The sequence below is a fragment of the Orycteropus afer genome, unplaced genomic scaffold (assembly GCF_000298275.1).
Source record: "Orycteropus afer afer isolate SDZICR_OR568_19922 unplaced genomic scaffold, OryAfe1.0 scaffold00201, whole genome shotgun sequence".
Classification (NCBI taxonomy): domain Eukaryota; kingdom Metazoa; phylum Chordata; class Mammalia; order Tubulidentata; family Orycteropodidae; genus Orycteropus; species Orycteropus afer.
The window spans coordinates 1,544,466-1,570,904 of NW_006921788.1; the positions used below are offsets into that span (position 1 = coordinate 1,544,466).

General features: G+C 42.0%; 1 protein-coding gene across 1 annotated transcript in view; it reads left to right on the top strand.

The window, feature by feature from the left end:
* The window catches only part of ATXN7 (ataxin 7), a 103,739-nt gene extending 77,583 nt beyond the window's left edge, over window positions 1–26,156 (top strand). The window contains exons 4-12 of the mRNA XM_007948075.1: window positions 7,883–8,132; window positions 10,787–11,046; window positions 11,532–11,614; window positions 15,272–15,537; window positions 17,273–17,471; window positions 17,837–17,958; window positions 22,499–23,486; window positions 24,292–24,355; window positions 26,047–26,156. Coding sequence (XP_007946266.1) covers window positions 7,883–8,132; window positions 10,787–11,046; window positions 11,532–11,614; window positions 15,272–15,537; window positions 17,273–17,471; window positions 17,837–17,958; window positions 22,499–23,486; window positions 24,292–24,355; window positions 26,047–26,156 — 2,342 coding nt within the window. The remainder of the gene's footprint in view (window positions 1–7,882; window positions 8,133–10,786; window positions 11,047–11,531; window positions 11,615–15,271; window positions 15,538–17,272; window positions 17,472–17,836; window positions 17,959–22,498; window positions 23,487–24,291; window positions 24,356–26,046) is intronic.
* Window positions 26,157–26,439: the final 283 nt, after the last annotated feature.

Genomic DNA, 26,439 nt, shown 5'->3' on the forward strand with positions numbered 1-26,439 from the left:
CTTTAAACAGCAATGACTATCTAGTGTTAGTGGAATGGGGTTGTCAGAGACTCCATGAAATCATAAATTCCTTGATGAGTGGGTTGGCAATTCTCATAAGTCCTTTCTGTAGAGAGTGTGCACACTGTAACCTTACCTGATCACATCCATCCAAACGTATGTGTTTGATTTAAAGAAAACTTTGTGAGGATTAGGATCATTACTTTAATAATCTTAAAATTTCTACCTTTGGAGCCATAAACTGAATTTAAGGCTTGATCTCTACTCAGTTTTACCTGCAGTTCTTTCTGAATGCCTCAGTTCTTGTCAGGAAAATGACCAACTTTTTCTTCATAAAATAATTTTATCTTGAATCAGGATCCTTTTTGGTTGGTTGAATTTACTCCATTTTAAATGAATTCTAAAAGTTGTTCCTCTGTGTCCTTTATCTGAGAAGAGTTTAGTATCTTTCTGTAGGAATGTGTAAATTAGATAAGCTAAATCCTTACCACTCTGGAGAAGATAACCTAGAGTAAAGTAGGTTTGATTTGTTCTGAAGTTTTATCTACCTGCTTTGTTTTATCTATCAGCAGTTGTTTCTCACAAGTACTTCTCTGAAGAAACAAGTCTACAGTTGGCATCAGCTGAAATAACAGGAGGTATCTTTCTTACTTCCTAGTGTGTCCCCAGTACCTGAGACATAGTAGGCCTTGGGCTCTAGGCTTCACAACTCTTACCATTTAATCCCCAACAACCCTGCAAGGTAGGCTTGGTAAATGAAGAGGCTGCCAAAGTGGATGCAGTCACATAGTTGCCCAGTGTCACCCAGCTGGTAAATGGCAGAACAAGAATTTGAACCCACATCTTTCTGATTCCAAAGTTCTTGCCCTTTTGAGGTCACTTAAAGTATATTTAGGAGCTCTGGTAGCGTAGTACCTGAGGCATTTGACTGATGACTAGAAGGCTGGCAGTTCAAACCCACTAGCCACTCCTCAGAAGGAAGACAGGGCAATCTACTTCTGTAGTGATACTGCCTTGGAAACCCAAAGAGGGATCTCTGTGAGTTGAATTGACTTGACAGCAGTGAGAGGGTATTTTTATTTTGCTTTAAATTACATCTGTTTGGATTCTGGTTAGTTACGCAGTCAGGCAGTGTGAAGACTGGGTCCGACTGCCTTGAGCCTCTGCTGGGAAAGTGATCATGAATGACCAGATGTATTCATAATTGTGTTTTTTGGTAGGATGTAGCCTAATTCTACAGAATAGGTTTTTGCTGCTCCTCCTGGTAATTCTTTGTAGAACATACTCCTGGGACAACTTTGTAACATGATTCTTATACTTTTCATCACAATTCACTCTTCAAACTCTCTTTGATGTTTTAAGAGTCTCAAACCCTAAGTATTGCTATGCTGGCTGGTACCCATAGCTGATTTTAGGGATGGAAACTTCCAAAATGAAAAATGAAATCCAGCACAATCTAGATTTTCCTTAAATGTGTTTTGGACCCTCCACCCCTACCCCAAATTTACCAAAACTCCGTCTTCAACAATTTTGCTGTATGTTTAGCCTTTTGGCTAATAGTTACCCTGCTTTTGCTGAACGCTTGGAAGGATGGGCTTCTTACTGTCTGGTTTTACTTGTCCCCCCCATCTCTACCCACCCTCCTCCCCCAACCTTCTCTCTATCTGCCTGCCTTCGAACCATGTATCCTGGCTTCCTAAAAATGCCATCTCAGGATGTATGGATTGGGATGTGGTTTAGCCTGAGCACTGAAGTCAGCCTGCCTGAGATTGCATCCTAACTAAACTAGCTATGTGACCTTGGGCAAGTGATTCAAACTCTTTAAAAGAGTTTGGCTTCCTCATCTGGAGAGTGGGGATAATAATAGTATTTGCTTCATTAGAATGGTGGTCAGGATTGAATGAGATAATCCCTGTAATTCCCATAGCATGGTGCCTGGCACTTGGTTTCTGCCCAGTAAACAGTAGCAGTTATTGTTACTGTTGTTGAAGGTGAGACTTCTCAGTCAGTTGTTTAAATTATAAAAGATGAGTCAGAGATTTAATGAGATCCAAGAAAAGAGCCCTGGGTAAAAGTTTTGTAAGATTTGCTTAGTAGCAGGTTAGCTGTTTTTGCATGCTGCCCATTGAGAATGGGACAGATATATATCATGCTCATGAATGATAATATACCTTGCTTTATTTCAGCGTGTGTGAAATTGAGGCCATAATACCAAATACTATTTCTGGATTTTTTAGATATGTACTTGGTAATCAAGCACACTGTGTTCACAATAGAAAAAAATAAACCATATACAAAAGCTAAAAAGTGGACCTATAATTCCAGGGATAACCACTTAAAAAAATAAGTTGATATATCTCCTTCTACATTCTTTTAAGCATGAATGATAACATCTGAAATTTTCGTTTGCTTTGACTTTTTTAGGTTTTGTGCCTTAGTTTTCACACTTGTGCATTATCTGTTGTTTTTATGTATTTTCAAAGAATATATGTATTATATATATAATTATTTGCTTTGAACTCCTTTTTGGAGTACCTAGATGTCTGTCTTTCTGTCTCTGTGTGTGTGTGTTGTTGTTGTTGTTAGGTGCCGTCAAGTCATCTCCAACTCATAGCGACCCACTGTATGGCACAACGAAACACTGCCCAGTCCTGAGCCAGTCCCACAATCTCCACTATACCTGAGCCTGTCATAGCAGCCACTGTGTCAATCCATCTCATTGAGGGCCTTCCCCTTTTTTGTTGACCCTCCACTTTACCAAGCATGATATCTTTCTCCAGGGAATGGTCCCTTCTTACAACATGACCAAAGTAGGTGAGACAATCTGGTCATTCTCGCTTCAAGGAGCATTCCGGCTGCACTTCTTCTAGGATAGACTTGTTAGTTCTTTTAGCAGTCCATGGCTTTCAGCATTCTTCACCAGCACCGCAACACAAAAGCATTGACTCTTCTTCAGTCTTCCTTATTAATTGTCTGTCTGTTTCTCTCTCTCTCTATCTATATATATATATACATATACATATATATATACACACACACACATATCTATCTATATATATATATACACATACATATATATATATATGCGGCATGAATGCAAAATTACAAGCTCAGTATTCATGGTTGTTTTCCATTTTGGAAGACCTGCAGAGAGCTGTCCTCCTTCCTCCCCTTGCCAGTCCTCCCTACATATCCTGCCACTGCCTTCAGCAGTGTCACATGTTCAGGCCACAAGGACAAGAGCCTGGGCATCCATTTCTTGCTCTCTTGTCTCTATCTCTGTGTGTCTGTGTATGTGTTTGCTGCCCCTCCTTCTGTCCCCCAGCACACACACTCACCTATGTCTTTCTCTGACTCTCTGTTTCTGTAATTGCCTGTTTTGTCAATCTGCCTGACTGTCTCTGTTGCTGGAGCCAATCAAAGTGCCCTCCTCTTTCAGGAACAGCGTGTGCTTTCTCTGGGCTGGTGCCAGACCCTGGCGAGAGGAGTGCTTTGAAAACTAACTTGGGCTCCTTTGTAAACCACATTGCAGTTACACTTAGCATCTGGCCACCACTTTGTCCACTTAATATAGGGTCCCTAACCTGATCCATGAGGAGCTTTGGTGGTGCAGTGGTTAAAGCATTTCGCTGCTAACCAAAGGTTGATAGTTCAAACTCACTGGCCACTCCATGGGAGAAAGATGAGGCAGTCTGCTTCAGTAAAGATGGTACAGCCTTGGAAACCCTGTGGGGCAGTTCTGCTCTGTTCTGTAGGGTTGCTATGAGTTGGAATTGACTTGATGGCAGTGGGAATTTTTTTTGATAATCTGATCCATAATTTGCCTGTTTCTCTTTTGATCTAGGGACAAACACATTCTCCGCCCCACCCCCCGCAAAAAAAAAAAAAAAAAAAATCAAACAGAATTAGAAGCCCAGTTTAAAATCCTATGAAAGCAGGCCCAAGGTCAACAGATGAGGGTAGTTCAACTCAAGTATAATGAAATTTGGTTTTACCTCTGCTTCCTAGTGAGGGGAAAGCCAGATGCTGCCCTCTTAACAGAATAAGTTACCAGACCATAACGTGAAGGACCAGCTTAATTCAGTGGCATGACAACAATTTGAGCTGGCAGTTTTCAGCAAAATCTGTTACACACATGTACACACACAATCTGTTTCAAGTTTTAGTGAATGAAAGAAATTCATATGACAGATTGCCATTCTTAGTTTTTTAAATAGTTTTTATTGTTGAAATAGAAAATACAATTTTATTTTGGAATGTTACTGATAAATCAGTTGACTTTTAATGTTTTAGAAAGCTTTGAATCTTGACTTTCTAGTGCTAAATCCCTTTTCAAGATTTAATAGATAAGAAAGGAAGATATTAACAAAAGAAAAGGGAAGGTGGATATGAAGCGAATAGGAAATGCAAAGGACAAGCTGAGCATCACAGTGAGTTCTGCCATAGCATGATATATGTATTCCTGAAAAATTACTGCATTATGCAAAGTTGTACAGTGAAAACAACTCGAGGATTGTAGGGAGTGGGGTTACGGACATAATACTCAAAACTTAATCAGTGACACATACACACACACAAAGGAATCCAAAGAATAATGACAGAATCATTTTACATATGTTAAATGGTTAAAATGTACAAGTATTAGAATAAATATGGCCCTTTACCTCAAGAAAGACCTGAAGTTTGCTTGTTGAAGTGGGCATCAGAACTGGTTGCAGTCTGTGAGTTCTTGTGAAATGGTGGAAGTGGGAGGAGGGTTATCTGAAGTTGGAAGGAAAGTTGTAACACCATCTGTGGGTGGGTGTGGCTTGTAATACTGGTGATGAACCAAGGCGGTAACTGATGGGTGTGTTTTGTGTATTCCCACTTGGCTTAGTTCAGCTGTGTGTAGTGTAGTTTTCTGCATTCACTCTCACCGACAAAATTGCACAGAAGCAAATGCAGAATTTGCGTGATGTTCACATTGTTCCCTAGTATATCAATGACTTTGGAACAACTTTGCATATTTTTAAAACGAGCATTGTAACACAGTTGACTGACTTAATTGGAATTTTTATTTACATCATTTGATCTTAAGGTAAAATACACCATACTTGCTCTGAGACATCTGCTTGAAAATTCAAATACCCAGAGAAGAGTAAAAAGAGTGTACTTCTTAGAAGTCAAAGTTCTAGTTGATTACTCTCTTCCGACCACAGACCTGGGCTTATCCCTTCATTGTACTGCTACTGGTGGCACACAAGATGATTTTAGGAGAAACATGGATGAGCATTTTACTTTTAATGTGTATCATACAAAATACATATAATAAGCTTATGAAACCTGTTGTTTCACAGATAAAGATACATAGCTGAAATTTGTCTTAGAAAATCTCTCTCAACTGAAGGTAGTTCCCTCTTTTCCCCTGGGGGCCATATGGAGATGGATTGAGGAATGGTTTCATGTTGCTCCTGGCAGAGGCTCACTACTGGTGATTAAGAGGTAGGGGGCTAAACATCCTTCAATCATGTACTAAGAATTATCCTGTCTAAAATGCACATAATGTCCCCATTGAGAGATTAGTTGGTATTAGGCTAAGGAGGTAGAAGTGGGTGAGTTGATGATAATTTGATTTAACTAAAAAATGTTGTGGGGAAAAAACAGTATTTTATGTGGCTTTGTAAAAATTGTGAAAATAGTTTTCATAATTAGTGGAAGTGTGGGAAATACTAGGGCAAGTAGTAGCAATACGCTTGAGTGCCATGTGCCAGGTAGTATTCTCAGTGCTGTACAAATGTTAACTTGCTCAGCCGTGGTTAATAGTTCTTGAGACATTACTTGAATCTAGGGCAGACTTTCAACCTTGACTGCATAGTAGAATCACGCAGCGGAGCTTGTAAAATTTCTGGATGCCTGTGCCACACCCCAAAACAGTTAAATCAGCTCCTTAGGTTATCCCAGTGTGCAGCCAGGGGTGAGAACCACTGGCCTAGGGTCATTGGAAAATCACTCCTCTTTACAAGAAAAGCAAACATTCATTGAATTAAAAGCTAAAGCAAACACTACTCGAATTAATTATTGTACAAAGGTTAGTTGAAGGCCTACTCTGTGCCATGCCTTACGGAGGAAGATGACCCAAGGCACAGCTCAAGGAAACTGCTCTTCAGGGCAGCCAGCAGAACTGTAAACAGGGGTTTTACACAATCCTGGCTGATAAATGCTGACTTGGAAGTATGTTCAGAGTTTTGTGATCACAGAGGACAGAGAGACTAAATGTAAAACAAAAAACCTTATGTGGAATTTGGAAAGTTATTAAACTTAAGTTATTTTAGTTTTTTCCTTTCTTACACACAGATTTCATGGTGGGGGTGGCGGGAGGCAAAAGGACTTTAAAAAAGGCACTATCAATTGAGCCCTTCCTAAGTTGGTTGTAGCCTTTGTGTAGTCAAGTTGGAGAGTTTGAATTTTGTGTGTAGGTCACATAATAATTTTGTCCTCGTGTGGAATGGACTCTTAAGTACCTCATAATGCATGTTGAAGTAGTATCCTTCCAGGAATAAGTCAGCACAGCTTCACGGAGATGCTCAGGACTGTTATTCAAAGACCTTTGGCAAGAAACCATTGACGTGATACTTGTAGTCACTGATTTTTAACGTGCATAATTTTTAAATACTCATTTAGCTCCCATATTGTCATAAGTAAATGTTGGATCATATGCATTTTAAAATTTAAAGTTAAGCAAATGTGTAATTTTTAAATTACAAGGTTACTTGAAAACAGCCAGTAAGTTACCATCATAAGGTATTTAAGTGGATCAAGTTACCAAATAATTTATTTGTTTCAGATGGTAACATTCTTCAACAGCTCCTGATTTATTACTGTGGATTGGTTTACTCTGAGAAAACCTGATTCTCTAGTGGATAGATTTGTTGTCTTAGTTACTTTAGGCTTATTTTCAGTTAAAACCTGTGTGGTCTATACTTAACTAAGAATTACTTCCTGGTTTGAAAACTAGGCGTAGCTATTTGTGGTATTTTTGTCTTGCGCCTTTGGCATCTTAGTTGTGCGAACCGGAGCTGTGCCATCTGTAGTCAAGTGAGATTATTTAAAAAAAAGGGGGGGGGGGATGAAATGATTCACTGCAAAATTTCAGCACAGAGTCTTAAGGAATGAATGATAAGGTAACCCTAGAAACATTCTTATTGGTGTCATATGCTGGTGGGTGGTTGTTGTTGTTGTTGTTATGTGCCGTCGAGTCGGCCCCGACTCATAGCGACCCCTCCTTGGGTTTCCGAGGTAGTATCACTACGGAAGTAGGATTGCCCAACCTTCCTTCACCAATAAGAATGTTTCTAGGGTTACCTTTTCATTCATTCCTTAAGACTCTGTGCTGAAATTTTGCAGTGAAATGCTGATGGGTAGTGACATTAAAAAAGAAAAAAAAGGTACAACTTGTTTCTTAACATTTTGCTATTTTGAAAATTGAAGAGGTGCTATGCTAGAAAGGAAAGACTCCAATGCAGTGTCAGTTAGCAAGCTCTGTAGATGAATGAATGATTTTCCTTTCTCTGGCTGCAGGTTGGAACCAGTGAGGTTCATTTGTACCACGTACAACTCAGAAGGCAATATTCTTACATTAAGGCTGGCTGTTTAATTTCCTAATGGGTATATGTGATAAACTTCTTTATCCTGAGATGTTTCCCAAACAGGAGGACCAGTTGCTAGAATCTTAAATAAGTCTGTGGGGCCTAGATAAGCCTTCTGCAAGCTGTTAACTCTAATACACTTTCACTTACTGACACATATTTTAATTTACACGTATTGTTTTCAGGGTATTCTTATAGGGTTCCATTTGAGAGTTGACTGAAATGTGATGACATTTTTTCTTTGTTTTCCTTGCCAGAAAGAAGACACAGCTCACCCAGCAAGCCTACATTGGCCGTTCCTCCCACTTCAGTGTTCTCCTTTTTCCATTCTCTGTCTAAAAACAAAGGAGGCAGTGCAAGTGGAAGCAGCCGTTCTTCGAGTGGAGGTGTCCTGAGCGCATCCTCGTCAGGTTTCAAGTTGTCAAAATTGCCCAAAGAGAAACAGCAGCTCAGGGGGAACACCAGGCCAATGCATCCCATTCAGCAAAATAGAGTCCCTCATAGAATGTAAGTATAGCCACAAGAGTGTTTAAAGCTTCCCTGTAGGAAATGGGACTGTATGTAGCACCTGGGGCCTGGGCTCTATCTATAAATGATATGAAAGAGAACCCATTTAGGGAAAATTTCAGAAATAATATTGTTGCTTCTTTTTGTTTCCGTATCTTATTCTTGGGAGCTCTGGTGGCATAGTACCTAAGGCATTTGACTGCTTACCAGAAGGCTGGAGGTTCAAACCCACCAGCCACTCCTCAGAAGGAAGGTTTGGCAATTTACTTCCGTAGTGATACCACCTCAGAAACCCAAGGAGGGGGCCCTATGAGTCGGATCTGACTCAGTGGCAAACACAACAACAACAACAATCTTATTCTTGGGAGACTTTATAGCGTAGTAATAGCAAAAATAATACTTACTAATCTTGTTATCCACTCCTCGGAAGGAAGGTTGGGCAATCCTACTTCCGTAGTGATACTGCCTCAGAAACCCAAGGAGGGGTCACTATGAGTCAGGGGCTGACTCGAAGGCACATAACAACAACAACAATCTTGTTATTGCCATTTTCCAGATAAGGAAAATGAAGCTTGATATGGTTGAAGGAATTAACCTGAGACAACCTCAGGTTGAACAGGCCCTGGTTCAGGTTCTACCTGTGTTACTTCCTAGCTGCAGGGCCTTGGGCAAGGCACTTCTTCTTTCCCATAGTTACTGTGCAAGGTTGGTGATAATAGTCTTCAGATATTATGTCATAGGATCTCACATGTAAGAGATCATTAATGAATAGAAGCTGGTGTTCCTGTTATTGCTGATAATAGTAATGATAAGAGGATGAAGATATTTCAAGTAGCTGCTCTAGGATTTTCTGGGGCCTCGGAAGGAAGGTTGGGCAATCCTACTTCCGTAGTGATACTGCCTCAGAAACCCAAGGAGGGGGTCGCTATGAGTCGGGGCCGACTCGTCGGCAAACAACAACAACAAACAAAGCAAATAGGGAAGCAAGGCTTCCTCCCCGCCAGCCTTGGGTTCATGTCAGGAACCCAAGTGATAAGGAAGACTGAAAGAAGTTCACACCCACCAGGCAAGCTTTGGCAAGTTTCCATAGTGGATCTGTAGGTTGGCAGGCACCTTGAGATCACATGAGGGAACATTCATGTACTCCCATGTAATCACATCTTGCCTTGTCATGGCATCCTACTTAGTTTTGGTGGGGGGTAGCTTTTCCCTGGCCTCCCTCCCTTTTGGAGGGTATGCCACATATCTCAAGTCTCAAGGTTCTAATAAACTGGTTAATTTCAGGGCAGGGTCCAGCACCTGCTATTGCCCAAGGACCTTGCTGGGTAGGAGAAGCCATGGCATCTTGCAGTGTCTCTGCTACTGTCAAGCTGTTCTAGATACAGCTGTTTGAGGCTGTTTGTCCTGGTTGCTAAGCCCCCAGCCCTGCTCATCTGTCAGAAGTGCACTGTAGAAAGTTTGCTTTTCATTCCTGAGCTGTGTGAAAGCCAGAGAAAATGCCAACGCAGTGTGTAAGCCACTCTCCAGCTTAATAGCTGTTAGAACACCAACTCTGCTAAACAAAGTGTATGAAACCTTATCAATCCAAACCTTTATTTGGAGCTGGGCTTTAGAGGAGGACCAGGCCAACTGTTAGCTTCACACAGTAAGTTTTACCAAGCAAAATGGTGCGTTGATAAGATTCCAAGAGAAATAATCCTTTGCTTGAGGGCCATGAGTTCATTGTTCACCAACCCTCTGCCAAGGGTTTATATGCTAAGCTCCTATAATAGAAACTTTTTTTAGGGCCTGGAGAATTGTTACTTCACTCACACATCATGTGCTAATTAAACACTGGTCTTCCTCATTGACAGAAGCACCAAACCCAACCAAACTCACTCTGCCATTGAATTGATTCTGACTCATAATGACCCCCATTGGGTTTCCAAGGCTGTAAATCTCTACTGAAGCAGACTGCCCCATCTTTCTTCTGTGGAGCAGCTAGTGGGTTAGAACTACCCACCTTTTGGTTACCACAAATGTCTTAACCACGACCACCAGAGCTCCTTTGACAGAAGCACAGAGCCCCTGAAATTGATACATGTAGGTTAAAATGTGTGTCAGAAAGTGAAAATATGTTACACTCAACAGCTTTTAGGTAACATTGTTAGGCTCCTTGGAGTTCTCGTAGGTTCTTACTGATACTTCTTGGAAGTATTCTCTTATTATTTATTTATTTATTGACTCATTCAGAGGTTTACTATGTTTAGATGAATTCCTTCTTAAAAATGACAGTTCTCAAAAGATATTCTTTAAATGCCCTCCATGTAGTCTTAGTCCTTTTAGACCTTTTAGTGTTTTTGCTTCTTGCATAAATTACATTTGGTATCAGGTCCAGTTTTGCCCTTGGTCCATGTGTAGCATTTTTCTGGAATGATGAAAGATCAAGTAAATTTTATGATCTTCTGGGCTTTGCCTTGCCAGAAGGGCTTATACTGAGTAAGTGTGAACCTTACATGTTTTTCTGAAACAAACATCCATAAGGTGCCTCATGGGAGCTGGCCTCCTGCAGTATATGGGCAGACCCAGGCTCTGCCCTTGTCCCTCCAGCTCAGCAGCCTCCTGAAGCTACTAGGGCACTCAGATGGTGGTGTTCTCACTTCCCTCAACAACAGCATGACGGCCTCTGTCAAAGTGGAGAAGATTCATCCGAAGATGGATGGCACACTACTGAAATCTGCAGTGGGTCCAACGTGTCCTGCTACTGTGAGTTCTTTAGTCAAGTCTGGCCTTAATTGCCCCTCAATACCAAAGCCAACCATGCCTTCATCTGGACAGATTCTAAATGGCAAAGGCCTTCCTCTACCACCCGCTCTGGAAAAGAAATCTGAAGATAATTCCAGTAATCGGAAATTTTTAAATAAAAGATTATCAGGTAACTTCACATTTTCTCTCTTAGTAATGTTTATATATTTAGTGGGCATCTATAGGGAGCAAATAAACTGCTGTCTGTAGGTCTGCTTTTTAATCCTGGCCAACTTCAGCTTTTAGAGAAATTTCTTTAGGTAATATGTTTATCCTCTTCATTCTTGGGTCTAAAAGCATGTGGGTGTGTATGTAAGTAATGCAAAAATAGCTTTGTAGTGGTTTTGTGCTGACTGTATTAATAGCATAGTAAAGCTTATTTAAACAGTATCTTTCCTGTATTTGATGGCAATAGTCATCCAGTATGTTAGTGATGTTGCTGCTGTTTTGCTATATGTTATATATATTCTTTGTTGTATATTTTGTGTTTATTGATGATGTGGTAGATTTTATTCAGATCATAATTTGTCTGTCTTGAGATTTCTTCTGTTAACTTCTTCACAAAACGAACCAAGGTTTGGCAATCCCATTGTAATGTCTGTATGCTTTTGACAGAAAGAGAGTTTGATCCTGATATACACTGTGGGGTCATTGATCTCGACACCAAGAAGCCCTGCACCCGGTCTTTGACATGCAAGGTGGGTGGCCTCCTGCAATGTAAACGCGTGACTGATAAGCAAAAACGGTCTTGGATATACTGAGGGGCTCCCAAAGTCTCTTTAACCTGATGATCTGTGGATTCTTCTGAATTTTGTAGATAATGAATAATAAAAATTTTGTCAATGAAGTTAACAAAATGAGAAGTCTATTATTAGAAATTATGGTTATGAGAGAGGTTTTGTCTAATGAGCAATGTTGTATCCAGGGGAATGATGTTCTTTCCTAATCTGTTATTTTCAAAGATTTGTAATATTTCCACATAGAGATTTAATTGGAGAGACAAACCTTTACTGTGGTTTAAATTGTGCCAATTTAAAATAAGTGTAGAAATTCCCTTTGCATGCAAACAAATAATTCTTGAAATGTTTCTATAATCTGTGGTTCTTAAGTTTTGAAGAGCCACTTTCAGAAATCTAACTTTGTTGACAAAGCCTTATTCTTCTAGGGTTTTTTTTTAATGGAGCTGGTAAATACCTAATTTATACATAAACCAATAAAATATCCTGATACTTTCTTTTAATTCTTTTAAAATACCACTGTGCTTATGGAAAGGCAGTAGAATTGTGTCACAGCTTCACTACCTCAGGGGTAGTAAAAGCAGGCCTCTGCCCTGTCCTACACTGCTCACAACTGACCACCCTCTCCTATTCTCTTCCTGCCTCCCTGGCTCCAGTGGCATGGATATCTCACCATAATGTAAACTGATCAATGAAGGATGCTTTCTTTACCCAAGATACTCTTTTGTAATCATCTATAAGGCATGGTGGTGGGCCAGAAATTTTTTCAGCTCAGCATTCCCAGTGAGCTTGAGCTGAGCCTTATTGCTCAGTGAATAGATTTTGTGTGTATCCTCTGTTGTTTTTTCCCTCCCATCTTCCTTTTCAAATGTGTTCTTTTAAGAGTATTATTATTTTCAGAAGCATAGTGCTAAGCCTGTCGTTGCATTAATATTATGTCTTCAGCTCTGGGTTGTTATAAAACCAGAAGATACAGTATCCTGTCGAGCATGCCCTTTGGCAGATTGCCCTTACTTTCTTACAGGTTTTTATTTATCAGTCCTCCCTTTACCTGCTTTCATTCTGGCCAGAATCGATTAAGATGTATATAGTGTCCCTACCCTGAAAATCCCCAAGTTGGTGTCCAGGTCTCTTCTTAGATCATTATTCATTCTCTTTACTAACAGGGGCCCTGCTGCTCCCACTTCTGTCCATCTTTCCAATCTTGTCTACCTGACGCTCTCACTTCCCCACTTTACTTCCTCACTGTCTAATCTCCTGGTTCTTCTTCTATGCCTTCCTGGAGAATAGATTTTGACTCTGGTTACCTTGGCCTGTTGAGTCATTGGAGAAATACTGCGTACAACTAGTTAAATAGGCTTCATTCTAGGTTCCAGACAATACACAGTTTAATAAAATGAAGATGTCAAGACATGTTCCCTGCTCTTCTGGCACTTGCAGTCTGAGGAAGGAAATAGGTATTAATCAGATAATCACTCAAATAAGTGTAAAATTACCACAGTGATTTATAAAGAGATGTGTTGTAAGAGCCTGCAGTAAGAGGGTTTGGCCAGGGAAGCCTTCCTTGCCATAGGAACGGTAGACTGAAATCTGTGTGATCGTTTTTAATCTGCACAAACAAGGGTGAGGAGATGTTCAGGCTCGGGAAACAACATGTGTGAAGGCTGTGGGATGGGGCGAGGCAAGGGGCAGGCAGAGCAAATACTTTACTGGCCTGAAGAAGGCCAGGTGGCTGAATGGAAAAGGGAAGGAGAAGGCATATGGAACCAGAGGAGGAGGGAATATGAGCAGGAGTGTGAGAGTGAACAGGACCCCAGAGGCCTAGTCACACAGTCCTACACGGTCGGCCTCTGGAGGATTCTTGGGGAGGAAAGGGTGGAATCATCAGATTTGTGTGTGTAATGTATTTGTGAGCACTGTGGAATCCTTCAGTCCTTAAACCGAGCTCTTGAAAATACTATCTTTGTCTACTTTCTTAATTTGGCTCTACTGCATTAAGTACCTGAGGACCTTCAGAGATGAGGAGAAGTCTATAATCTGTTTGGAGAGACAGGCAGGAGGACCAGTCATACTGTGCTCATTCATTCATTGGGTATTGTTTTAATGGGCTTTTTGCCTGAAGCATTTATTGAATGCCAGGTGCTTTTCTAAGTATTTCATAAAGCACTAAACAAAACATTTTGTCCTCATTTAGAATACTTTTTTTGTGGATATCTATTAAAGAAAATTAAATAAGAATTTAAAAAGAGACTAAACACATTTATTTATCTGTCTTGTGCTAGATTAGATTTTGGGTGGACATAGTTTGTGGTGTGTCTAGTAAGGAGTAGGTTTTGTTACTGAATTTTAAATGAATATTGGAAGCATAATTCCTCTCAAATCCTTTAAACTGTAGCAAACACACTGCACAGTTTGTGAGGCAACATGTGTGTATAGTGTGTATTAGCACAAACATAAAATACCATTTATGGTGTTTTTCATCATAAAAGAGGAAAACAAGTATGTGGTTGAATTCACTTACATTCAATGGATATGTGAGTTGGAATCACTGTGGTTAATGTATTTATCTACTCCTGAGAATTGGTGTCTCCTTGCAGTCTTTATAGATGGAGACTCCAGCAGAGTGGAATGGTCCAGTTAACATGACTTCTACAATCTTTTCACAGTGGTAGGACTTGACTTGCCTGACTCTGACCATTTCATACTTACACATTCAGCTTCATCTTCTGCTAAGAATGGCATTAACCCAAATGAGCGTTTGTTTTTAAAAATACCAGTAATTATCAGATGGATTTGGAGTATAGACTTTTTTTTTTTTTAAATAAAATGTTCTTCCATGACAAGCTTACATGCACTGCCCACGTAAGGAAAGCACTGCCATAATTGACATTCCCTTTCTCGATGTGCCATTTCTTAGTCCTGAAATTCGATGTAATTTTAAGACCCAAGAATACCATCCATCCCGTTTTCTTGATTTCAATAACAGGTGTTTGTTTACAGGAATTCACTATGTTTTATCTCTCTTCCTCTTCACAGCCTTTCTTCTCTTAGCCTCATATTCTTTACTCCTCTAAAATCCTCCTTGGCAGTAGCATTCACTGTTTCGAAGATCCTCTGAGCCACTCTCTCTATTTACATAGCATTTTCATTAGAGTAGAGAGAAGCAGTTGTGTCTAATTTTTGCTCTCTGACAGGTTACTAAAAGAAAACTTTGTGATGCTTGTCTTAAGGAACAATGTTTTTCTCTTCTTTAAATACTCAAAATTTTAAATAGTTAAATGGGATTTTCAATATAAGCATGTTTTTGTGACACAAAACATAATATTCATACATATCACCTGTGTGTTTCTACCATTTACCTCTCAGTTAAATAACAAGCGGCACAGCTAACATTTCCTCTTTTCCCAGAGTAAATCACCACACCACATTCTGATATACTTAAAGCCTGGAATAAGTGCTTCTTTCCAGCAGAAGATTGTTGGCTTATCAGATGCTGAGCAGCCTTTGACCACATTAACGGTTCAGAATGCTTTTTGTTTGTTGAGAGGAGTGTTTATGAATATAGGGCAGATAAAAAATTATTATGATCCTCAGTTAATGTATTTTTTTGGTCTGTAGACACATTCCTTAACCCAGCGGAGGGCTGTCCAGGGTAGAAGAAAACGATTTGACGTGTTATTAGCCGAGCACAAAAATAAAACCAGGGAAAAGGAATCGATTCGCCATCCGGACTCTCAGCAACCAACACAGCCTCTCAGGGACCTGCATCCCGCCCCTCCTAGAACGTCACAGGAGCCACACCAAAACTCTCATGGAGTGATTCCTTCTGAATCAAAGCTTTTAGTAGCTAGTAAACCTAAACCTCACACCCTCAGTCTTCCAAGGTAAGCCAAGCCTTCCAACTCTTCTCCCCCTTCAAAGAACTACCTTGCAGCTATTGCACAACTCCAGTACAGCCATGGTATCAAGAAATGTGCATCAGGCTCACTATGGAGATTTTTTTTTTTTTTTTAATTTGGATTTACCATGAGAGAGAAAAAATTTGTTCAGTTCACCAGGAAGCTTCAAGCAGTATTTGGCTGCTTCTTGGCCAAATACAAGCAAGAAAATAAAGTTAGCATTTTCTGATCCACCTTTGCTCAGCATTAGGTATCTGTTAACTCTGTTGACCAGGGGTCCCCCATTGACTCTGGTCCTTTCTGTACAGGTTAGTGATTGGAACATTTCACATGGCTTTGGCAGCAATTTCCCATTCATTTCTCTCGCTTCTTGCAAAAACACAGCAATGGGAATCTTTGCTGGGGACAGGCTTTCAGCCTTAGTTTTTATGGCATCCATTTTTCAACATGTTTTTTCATTCATTCATTTGGGACTTTGGCCTGAGCGTGTAGTGGGCATTAGCACCATAGTAAGCAATGGATCAAAGTGTCATACTGAAAATTTATCATACACATACCTGCAGACAGTGAATGTGGAAGATACGTGTGTTTGTGTTTGCGTATTTAACCAAGTTGAAGTAAAGGGCGTTGTACCCAGTTTCTAGAGGTAAGGGAAACAAAAAGGCTTAGAGAGTGAGGGACCTCAGTGTCGGCTGTTTAAATATTGGTAACAAGGGCATCACCTTAGGCAACAGCCTTGGTTGCTGTTACTAAACATTTCATCCTCATGTGTCTGATCTTTGTAGTTGTCACATAAGGGGTGAAAGTACCCCCTTCACAGAAACCCCAGTGTATGCTTGAGCCTATCCCACATGAGCTGTGTGATTTTTTTTCAGCGATGTAGTGGAGGAGCAATCAGAGGAGGCTCTCCGAAGCCAGGTCAGGCCTTGGCTGTAGCTTCCTTAACAAGTCCTTGGGCCAACACCTCATGGAAGTTTTTCCATATATAAAAAAGTATAATTTGAGAACCACCAGGCCATTGTAAATGTAAGAAAAATATATTACTGTCCTTGCATAAGAGAAGCTCTGCTGGCTCTGAGATTAAGGCATTCAGCTGCTTGCCAAAAGGTCAGTGGTTCAAATCCACCAGCCGTTCCATGAGAGAAAGATAAGGCAGTCTGCTTCTGTAAAGATTTACAGCCTTGGAAACACTATGGGGAAGTTCTCCTCTGTCCCATAGACTGCTATGAGTCGGAATTGACCAGATGGCAGTGGGTTGAGTTTGGTCCTTGCATAAAGTAGCGATGCTACCATGGTGGTTTTTCTTTCACTCCCTTCCCTATCATGTTATTTTAGAACACTTTGCCAGTTATTCCAAATAATTGCTTCAGTAACCCAAATCCAGTTGTGGAATTAGAGAAAGAATTCTCTTAAATTCCATATATATTTTCCCCTTGCAGAGAATGGAAGAGAGAGCCAAGCCACCCAAATGACTCTAGAAAAGAGAACTAATTATGAGTTACCTTGGATTCTATCTGGAAAATGGCTTTGTTTAACACTGTATAGTTCAGGAAACATTTCCCTTTACTCCCAACCCACCTGGATCAGCATCTGTTTTCCTCCATTGTTAGTGGTTGAACCCAGGCCTCCCGTGGTGGTTTTGGATACGTTGTTGTATCTGAGTTAAGGCGGCTATTCCCAGGCATTTGATTGATCCGTGATGCACTTTCTACTCACCAAGGCCTCCAGGCTGCCCTGCTCAGCAAGGTGGGAGTGCCCCCATTGACCCTCCTCCAGTCCATGAATCTCCACACCCTCCCCTGCCTGCCACTGAGCCAGCTTCTCGGTTATCCAGTGAGGAGGGCGAAGGCGATGACAAAGAAGAGTCTGTTGAAAAACTGGACTGTCATTATTCAGGTCATCATCCTCAGCCAGCATCTGTAAGTTCCACGTCCACCCCCGCGTTGACCCTCCCCACGCAGCATGGACAGGGCACTGCAGGGGGGCGCGCCAGGGACCTTGGCATGCCCTTACATGTGGGACGCGGTCCTGGTGTGAGAGCAGCTCAGAACAGGGCACCCCAGAGGCGGCACGCCCTCTGTCTGGGGGCCGTCTCATGCTTTTCCCCTTCTCTTCCACAATACTCAGGGTTAGGCATTGTCACTCTCATGCTTCACAGTGTATGGTACTCAGAGTAAGCTCTGTCTTTCATGATTAGTGCCTTTCTTGAAGGAGAGAGAACCCACACCAGGGTGTGCTGTTGTTGGAGTTGGTAAGGAAGGAAGTACGGTTTTCTCTCTTTCAGTTTTGCACATTTGGAAGCCGGCAGATTGGAAGAGGCTATTACGTGTTTGACTCCAGGTGGAACCGGCTTCGCTGCGCCCTCAACCTCATGGTGGAGAAGCATCTGAATGCGCAGCTGTGGAAGTAAGTGCCTGCACCACAGCCTCTGTGGGGTTGATGTTCATTGTTGGAAGAGGGGACTGACTTTCCTCAGTGCTGCATCTTTGTATCTTCTTTATTTCTTACAGGGATAATTTAATGGCTTACCTAAAAGAAAAATAAGGCCTTTGACTAGATTTGAGAAGAAGACCTCCTCACCAGTCAGCCATTCACTCATTTAGCAAACATATCATTCTGGGTGTAGGGGTTGAAGGCAGAAGGACTCCCACTTGTGCAGAGCTCATATTTTATCTGGGAGAGAAAGACAAAAACCCATGAACAGAAAATTTAAGGGAACACAGTGTGTCATAATGGAAATCGTGGGAAAAAATAGTAACAATAGCTATTGCTTACCTAGAGCTTATTATGTGTCAGACAATTCATTGAATATGTGTATTTGATTTTTGCAGTTATGTATGTCAGGTTACCATGATGATTTCTATTTTATAGGTAATGAAACTGAGAGGTACATGTTCAGAGAGCAAATGAGTGGTAGGGACAGGGACAGTCAGGGAGCTCCTCTGAAGAATCAACCCTTAAACTGAGATGCACGGGTGAGAAAGCATCCACTGGGATTGTAGGGGGAGGGTGGGTTCTAGGCAGAAGGAACCACATGTGTGACACTCTCGAGTCAGAAAAGAATGTGGCTGATTTGAAAAACAGCAAGAAAGCAAGCATAATACAATATGAGGTCTGAAAGTCAGCAGGGGCCAGGTGATAGTGAAGTTGATAATGAGTGCATTGGGAAATGGTTGTGGGATTTTAGATAAAGGAGCCCCCTGGTCTGATTTACAATGTAGGATGACACAAAATGCGTGGCATTATGGCTGCTAATGTTTCCCGTATGGGATTTTAACTAGAAAAGAATGTTCCACGGTGTACACATGCACACAAAAAGCCTAACTTAGCCTTTCGTTAAGTAAAATTATTTTCTTTACTGCAGGACTTTTCAGCCTTTACTAGGCAGTATCCAGTGTAACTCTCAAAGCAGGGATATCATGTATAATGTGGAACAGCTCCCAAGTTCTTTTGACCTGGGAACCTTTTTTTAAGGGGGAGGGATTCTTTGTCAGTATATCTGCTTGTCTCCCTGCCTTGGTTTCCTAATAAAGACAGAGCAGTCTGGTCAGAGGCCTTGGGTAGTCCACAAGGCAAAGAACCTGCTACATGATTGCTAATGGGACTTAACACATGTTCACTTAGAAAGTCATGTGCAGAGGACTGGCACTCTGCTCTTTATTGTACATTTTCCTCCTGGTTCTTAATGCTTTGGAGACTCTTCTGCTGGAGAGTGTTAGGCAGGAACATAGTCCCTGCCCAGAAGAAGAATTGGGAGTAGTTTGTGGAGGTTTTGTTGGTCTCTCCATGTCAAAACAACCCAAGATACAAGAAATCTCAGCTTCTGATTTAGTTAAGTCTAACACAATGGGACTTGGAAAGCTCCTTGCCAATGAGTTTAGAGTACTCATAAGTGTTTTGAAGGGTGCTCAGATCATTTTACCCCCATGATATTGATAAATGGCTTGTGGCCAGCAGCCTATTTGGGTGAAGATGGTTCTGGTTCCTAAAGAAGCAGATTGTGTAGACAGGCTTTCCTGTTTGTCATGTGAATGTTTGAAAAGTAGGATCATGAGTTGACTCTACTCTCTGTTCTGTCCTCAGTCAGAAAACTGTCTTATCATTTGCTTCCAGGGAAAAGGAAACACCATTCCTCTCCATTAAGATGACCTTTAATTGCAGCAGAGACAGACTTGTTGCTCAGTGATGAGCTGGCACGCAGGCCTGAGCCAAACCGGAGCTCTGCAGAGAGCTGCCAGGCCAGATGCTGAGGAAAGGCTCCTCACACAGGAGTGATGTGGCACTGAATCAAAGAGCCTTTGCAGGCAACCCCTGAGAGTGGCCAGAGGTAGCTCTGTGCTTCTCACCCAGAGGAGAGCTATTCTCAAGTGGCATCTTTGAGGCACTCAAGGAAACTCTTAAAGTGGTCCAGGCCTCATCCTACTGGCTCAGGCTGAAATCCTCCCTTCCAGGAAGAGCCCTCGTTTCCCAGCGTCCTACCCTTTATTTGCTTATTGTGGTTAAATTTGTGGTTAAATGGAGGTGGGATTTGAGTAAAGTTTGAAATTAGCCATCTCCAGCATGTGGAGTCCAAACAGTGGTGAGATTGGACCAGCAGTTCCTCTGCTGGAGGCCATTTCCAGTCTCCAGTGATTTCTGTAAACAGTTTACCCCACCTCATGATCTGGGACCATTAGTCCCCATCCTCTAAGGAAGGGGCTTAGATGATTGTCAGAAGGGTTGGTTTGCCTAGTTGTTTGATAATTTAACACTTTGAATAGGTAGTACATTCACATGGCTAAAAACAATGGAAATATAAAAGTCTTTAGTTGCCCCTGTTCTGCAATCACCTATTTCCCCACCCCCACCCCCACCCTCACAGGTGGAACTGTTTCTATTAATTTCTTGTATGCCTTTAGAGTTTATTTGTGCAAACATAAGTCAGTGTGATTATGTATTCTTACATACCAAAGGTTAGTAATTGCCAAAAAGAGCTTTTGAAGAAGAAACCAGTAATTGTCACCCCAACAAATCCACATTTTCCCCCTGTAAAAGCTTTACCCAGGATTTAGTTCCAGTCAGCCTGGTTTGCAGACCTGGGCCTCCTGAGCCACCTGGTGGCCATGAGAAGCCACTGCACTCAGTGAGCAGTAGAGCCTGAATTTCATTTAGAACTGAGCTTCTCAAATGTGCCAGTGCCCACGAGCCACCTGGGGGGTTTTGTAAGATGCAGAGTCTGATGAAGTGGGTCTGGGATGGAAGTCACAGAACTGTCCATTTCTAATAAGCCTGTCAGAGAACAGAGCTAGATTCTTGGAGAAATGTAGAAATTACTAATGTCTATGCCCCACACCTCAGATTATAGTGTAATTGTTCAGGAGCATGGTTGAGCTCCACAGGTGATTGTAATGTGCATCCAGAGTTGAGACTCACTAGCTTTTAAAGCCAAGGAACTCTGGTGACATAGTTGTTAAAGCATTGGGCTGCTAACCAAAAGGTTAGAAGTTCAAACCCACCAGCCATTCCATAGGAGAAAGATGAGGCAGTCTGCTTGTGTAAAAATTTACAGCCTTGGAAAACTTAGGGGCAATTCTCTGTCTTTAGGGTCAATATGAGTCAGACTTGACTAGATGACAGTGGGTAGGGGCTTACAGCCAGAGCTACGTTCATGAATGGGTTTCTAAAGCAGTAAAAAGTATTACAAGCATTTGCAGTAATTCTTATTTTAGGAACTATAGTTGTTAAGAAGCATCTGGGAAGCACTATAGCAGCAGTCTAGGCCAACACTTACTTGAAAGATGAGATCAAGATGCAACTGGAACAGTGACTAGATCAGACAGAGCTACCTGATAAGGGCAAGAGCAGAGCACCATTTTTGATGATGCCACCTCATTTTTAATTTTGCTACAGGAGTTTTTTTAAATGTTGATACTGTCACATTTAAAAATTAGAGCTGAGAATGGTGGTGGGAGGGGTCTCCCTAATTTGATTATTTGAATGACTTCCCCATCTCCAGATAAATATCTTACTTATACATTATTGATAGAATACATTGTTTTAGCACCGCGATTGGTACCACCCAGCAGTTTGAGGCTCCATTCTCTTGTGCAGCCCTTCAGACCAATAGCAAAGACAATGACATTGTTACTAATTAGCTGTACCCTTCCCTTTTTTCCTGATTCGTTCCTGAATTCTCTCAGCATTTGTTGAGTGCTTTTTGTGTTCCAGGCACTGTCCTGGGCACTGGCCATGCTATAGTTATAAAGGAATCAGAGCGTAATCTACAAAGTCTGGGAATGGGCAGTGCATGTCTGTGGGGAGGTAAGCAAGTCAGGATGATTAGGCCATATTTCCTAAGAAAGTGACAATGAGCGAAGACTCAGGGGTAAGAAAATCCCAGGCAAGGATATACAGGGTCTTAAGTCATGAATGGCATTGAGTCCATAGGTAGTCCAAACATTTAACAGACTTGACTGCTAACTGAAAGGTTGGAGGTTTAGGTCCACCTAGAGGCACCTCAGAAGAAAGGCCTGGTGATCTACTTCTGAAAAATCAGCCACTGAAAATCCTGTGGAACACAGTTCTACTCTGACCCACACAGGGTTGCCATGAGTTGGAGTCAGCTTGACAGCACCTGGTGAAGTGAAGTTGTGACATATTCTTGGACCTTTAAGGAAGGTCAGTGGCTAGAGTCAGAATTAAGGGTAGGGGATGGAAAATAAGGGTGTGAAGTTGGGACAGTGGTAAGGGACAAGGCACACGGGTCCTTACAGAGCATGATGGGGGTTTGGCTTTTATTCTGAAAGCCCAGGAAGATGTTAAGAATTTGAAGCAGATGACTGGCTTGCTGGGTTTATACTATTTCAGAGTGATCACTTAGTGTCAGAGGTAAAGGGGATGATGTTCATCTGAAAGTTTTCTTGGATGACTGTGGCAAATATTATCCCCTGCCCTCTCCTTTTCCCAGGAAGATCCCACCAGTGCCCAGTACTACATCATCCGTCTCCATACGTGTTCCTCACCGGACAAATTCTGTGCTGACATCCCAGTGCGGGGTCAGCCATCTTGCAGCACCCACCATCTCTGTGTCCCCGGTCCTGCTCTCGTCCACCTGCATCTCCCCAAATAGCAAGTCGGTACCAGCTCGTGGAACCACACTAAACGCCCAGCCTGCCAATTCTGGAGCGATGGATCCTGTGTGCAGTATGCAGTCCAGACAAGTGTCCTCTTCGTCCTCATCCCCTTCCACGCCCTCTGGCCTCTCCTCAGTCCCCTCCTCCCCCATGTCCAGGAAACCTCAGAAGTTGAAATCCAGCAAGTCTTTAAGGCCCAAGGAGCCTCCTAGTAACAGCATTAACTGTCACAGTGCCAGTAGCAGTAACAGTGGCGGCTCAGGAAAGAAACGCAAAAACAGTTCCCCACTGTTAGTTCACCCTTTTTCCTCCTCCTGTTCCTCCTCCTCTTCCTTTTCCTCTTCTTCTCATTCCATGGAGTCTTTTAGGAAAAACTGTGTGGCTCACTCTGGGCCTCCCTATCCCTCAGTGGTAACATCTTCCCATAGCATTGGCCTCAACTGTGTGACAAATAAAGCTAACTCGGTGAGCGTGCGGCATGACCAGTCAGGGAGGGGCCACCCTAGCGGGAGCCCTGCAGAATCCATCAAGAGGATGAGTGTGATGGTGAACAGCAGTGATTCCACTCTTTCTCTTGGCCCGTTCATTCACCAGTCCAACGAACTGTCTGTCAACTCCCACAGCAGTTTTCCACACTCACACACTCCTCTAGACAAACTCATAGGAAAGAAAAGAAAGTGCTCGCCTGGCTCGAGCAGCATCAACAACAGTAGCAAACCCACAAAGGTTGCCAAATTGCCAGCCATGAACAACGTCCACATGAAACACACGGGCACCATTCCAGGGGCACAAGGACTGACGAACAATTCCCTCCTTCATCAGGTAGGAAATGGACTCTGAGCCCCATGGGAATGCCCATTTCCTGTCCTTTGGGATCTTTTGCCAGCTTGGAAATCTGTGTGGTTGGGTTGGTTATAAACAGATAACCAGCTTCGTGATGTCTTTTTTTTTTTGGTGGGGGAGGGGGGAGTTTATGGCCATGTGAAGGTAAAAGGGCTCCTCTCTGCCAGAATATCTGATGACACTGGAAGATATTCCTGGGTAAGGAAACCACCCATGATAATACCTTTAGCATATAGGGCTAAGAAACCAACATGCACAACAGCAGAATTGGAAGGGAGTTCTCCATAGCCATGGAGGAAGCCGTTGTCCTGGGGGAACAGTGTGTGTCCTTTGGTACTGTGAAGGAAGGAAGCCATAGTATTTCCTGAGTAGTAGTCTTCCAGTGGGTTCTTCTCAGGAAAACTGGGCTAAACTGAAACCAACCTAGAAAGGGGGATATTTAAATTTTTTAATGTGAATTTTTAGTGTTTTTCCCCTCAGAATTTCAGATTTTATGTTTAAATCTCACCCCATGTTTTCTCCTTCCTGTTTTCAAGGGAGACAAGAAAATAAGCATGGACATAACAGAAGACTAAAATCTCATGTGGATTAATAGATTAGAAAGAAATCTGAGGGGGGACCGTTTAGTGGAGAAGTGGCTTAAGTGCATGTTGGATTCAGAATTAACCATGACTTTCTCTCTCATACTGTATCTTTGTGTATGTTCTCTCTGGTAGCTATTTCTGCCAGCTTCCTTTACTCTAACTTGGCAGTTTATCTCTCCTCTTGTTATTTCATTCATCAGGATAGCTCACTTTGCTTACGAACAGGAATTTCATCAGCATCATCCCAGAGCCCTGATTTAAAATGTGAGGCTCTTTTTTGTTTGTATTTTTTTCTTTCTTATATTTAGATCTTAACTCAAATGCCTGGTTAGGGCTTTTTTAGAAAATGCCGAGAAGTCTGCTAGTGTGATTTAATTTCCCTCCGGTATCTCTGAATTAACACCTATTGCCAAAAGTATGAGGAAAATAATTTATCCGTGAATTTAAATATCAACTGCATAAAGCCTTCAGTTTGAGCTTCAAATACTAATAGGCTTTTTTTTTTTTTTTTTTTTTTTTTTTTTTTTTTGATCGGAGGGTTCCTGAACAAATGAGAATTGTGCTTTTACTTCTTGGTTTAAAAAAAAAAAAAAAAGTTAATGATAAGCATAAAAATGTAGTGCAAACATAGCAAGAAATGGTACACCCATCCCTAGCAACCTCTTAATGAGTGGCTTCCTGATTGGATGTGAGCCCTCTGGTGGGGGGAGTATTCCACTGAGGAACGGGTCCATCTCACATTTGTAGCACTGGGTATGTGCTGTGTCTTCATTTAGACCTTATGCCCATGAGTAACTCATTGAGAGAGGGGTGCTGATAGGACATGGGAGGGAATAGCAGCCTCTGGAAGATTGGGGGACGTGTGCCTTACTACAGGGAGGGGCTGCTTCTCACCCAGACAATTTTAAAAGAATCTGCAGATCTGGATTTTTTGTGAAATTTGGCTATTTTTAAAGCAGGTAGTCTTTAAAAAAAAAAAAAAAAATTTATAGCCTAAACACACATCCAGTGGCCAGGTGGCTCATAAGCTGCCAGTTTGCCATCTCTGATTTGTACCATCTGGAGAAGGGATCTGTGTCCTACAAGGAAAACTCAAACAGCCTAACTGGGTTTTGTTCTTAAAATCAATTTCACCTTAAATTTGTGTTTGAGAAAGATTTCCTTGGAGTAGTGGAGTACTTTTCATTAGACTGCACAAATTCTAAGGGGAGGCTTATAGATCAGATCAGTGGACCCCAGAGAAAGTTCTGTACACTTTCATGTTTATGTTCATTTACGTGGAGGGGAGGGATCCTAACTTTTCACCAGAATCTCAAAATGCTTCCAAGAATGCTGGTTTTTGAAAAGTAGGGCTGCTGTCCCCTACAGAGCTGGCTTTAAAGCATTGCTGATTAAAGCCACCTAAACAAGGGACTAAAGCAAGACATGCTGGAAAGCCAAGATGGCCCTGGGCACACAGCCCTGCAGAGCTCTATTCATGGCCTCTGCCCCCAAGCACTTAACAATAGCCCACTATGGGGCAGGCAGGCCAGAGCACCCTCTCCTCTGGCATGAGCATACCTTTGGCTGGGAGCTTTCACACCTGTGGGTGCTAGCCCATTTGACCTTGTTCAGTTTTCAGTTGGCAACCTGGAATACCTTCAGGGGCACACAATCAGTAAGTAAAACTGAAAGACAAACGTGAGCCTTTTGTCTTAGCTAGAAACCCAGTCTTGCATCTCTTCTAGCTGATTTTCTAAAAGCAAATCTTTTAGAGAGATGGTGCCCCAGGGCAGTGAAGGCTTTTAAAAGCTAAGGCCAAATTCTGTAGCTGACTTCTCCTGGCATCACCCACTCAATGGTGATTTTAGTGACATGTGGCGTTTGGAATCTTCTTGTTTAGAATCAGGGTGGCACAATGCACAACCACCTACTTACCTTTTCCGTTGTCCCCCCCCCCCCTTTTTTCTTGAAAGCCAAAGGCACGTCCCTGACAGCTGAAAATAGCACGGGGAGGAATAATCTGGACACTTTTGACGACAAGTTACACCTCCACTCAACACTCTGGACTCCACGATGCCTTTGAGTCTGTTTTCCCAACTTCCTGTGGGTCTCAAGGGTAGGAAGCTGCCGGGCTGTTGTTTTAACGAGGATTTCCTTGAAGCTATGTCTGTAGCAGTGAGTACTCATAAAGGACACTGGATCGAGTTCAGACACCAACTTGCTTTTATCGGTGTTAAAGTGGTCTGGACTGCTTGCTCCCAATCTGTGAGAAGTTTTTGTTTCTGTTTGTCTTTTTTTAACATGCAGTATATCATGGAGCCACTCTGAGTAGATTGGCCGGGCAGAAGAATGTTTTGGCAAGAGTG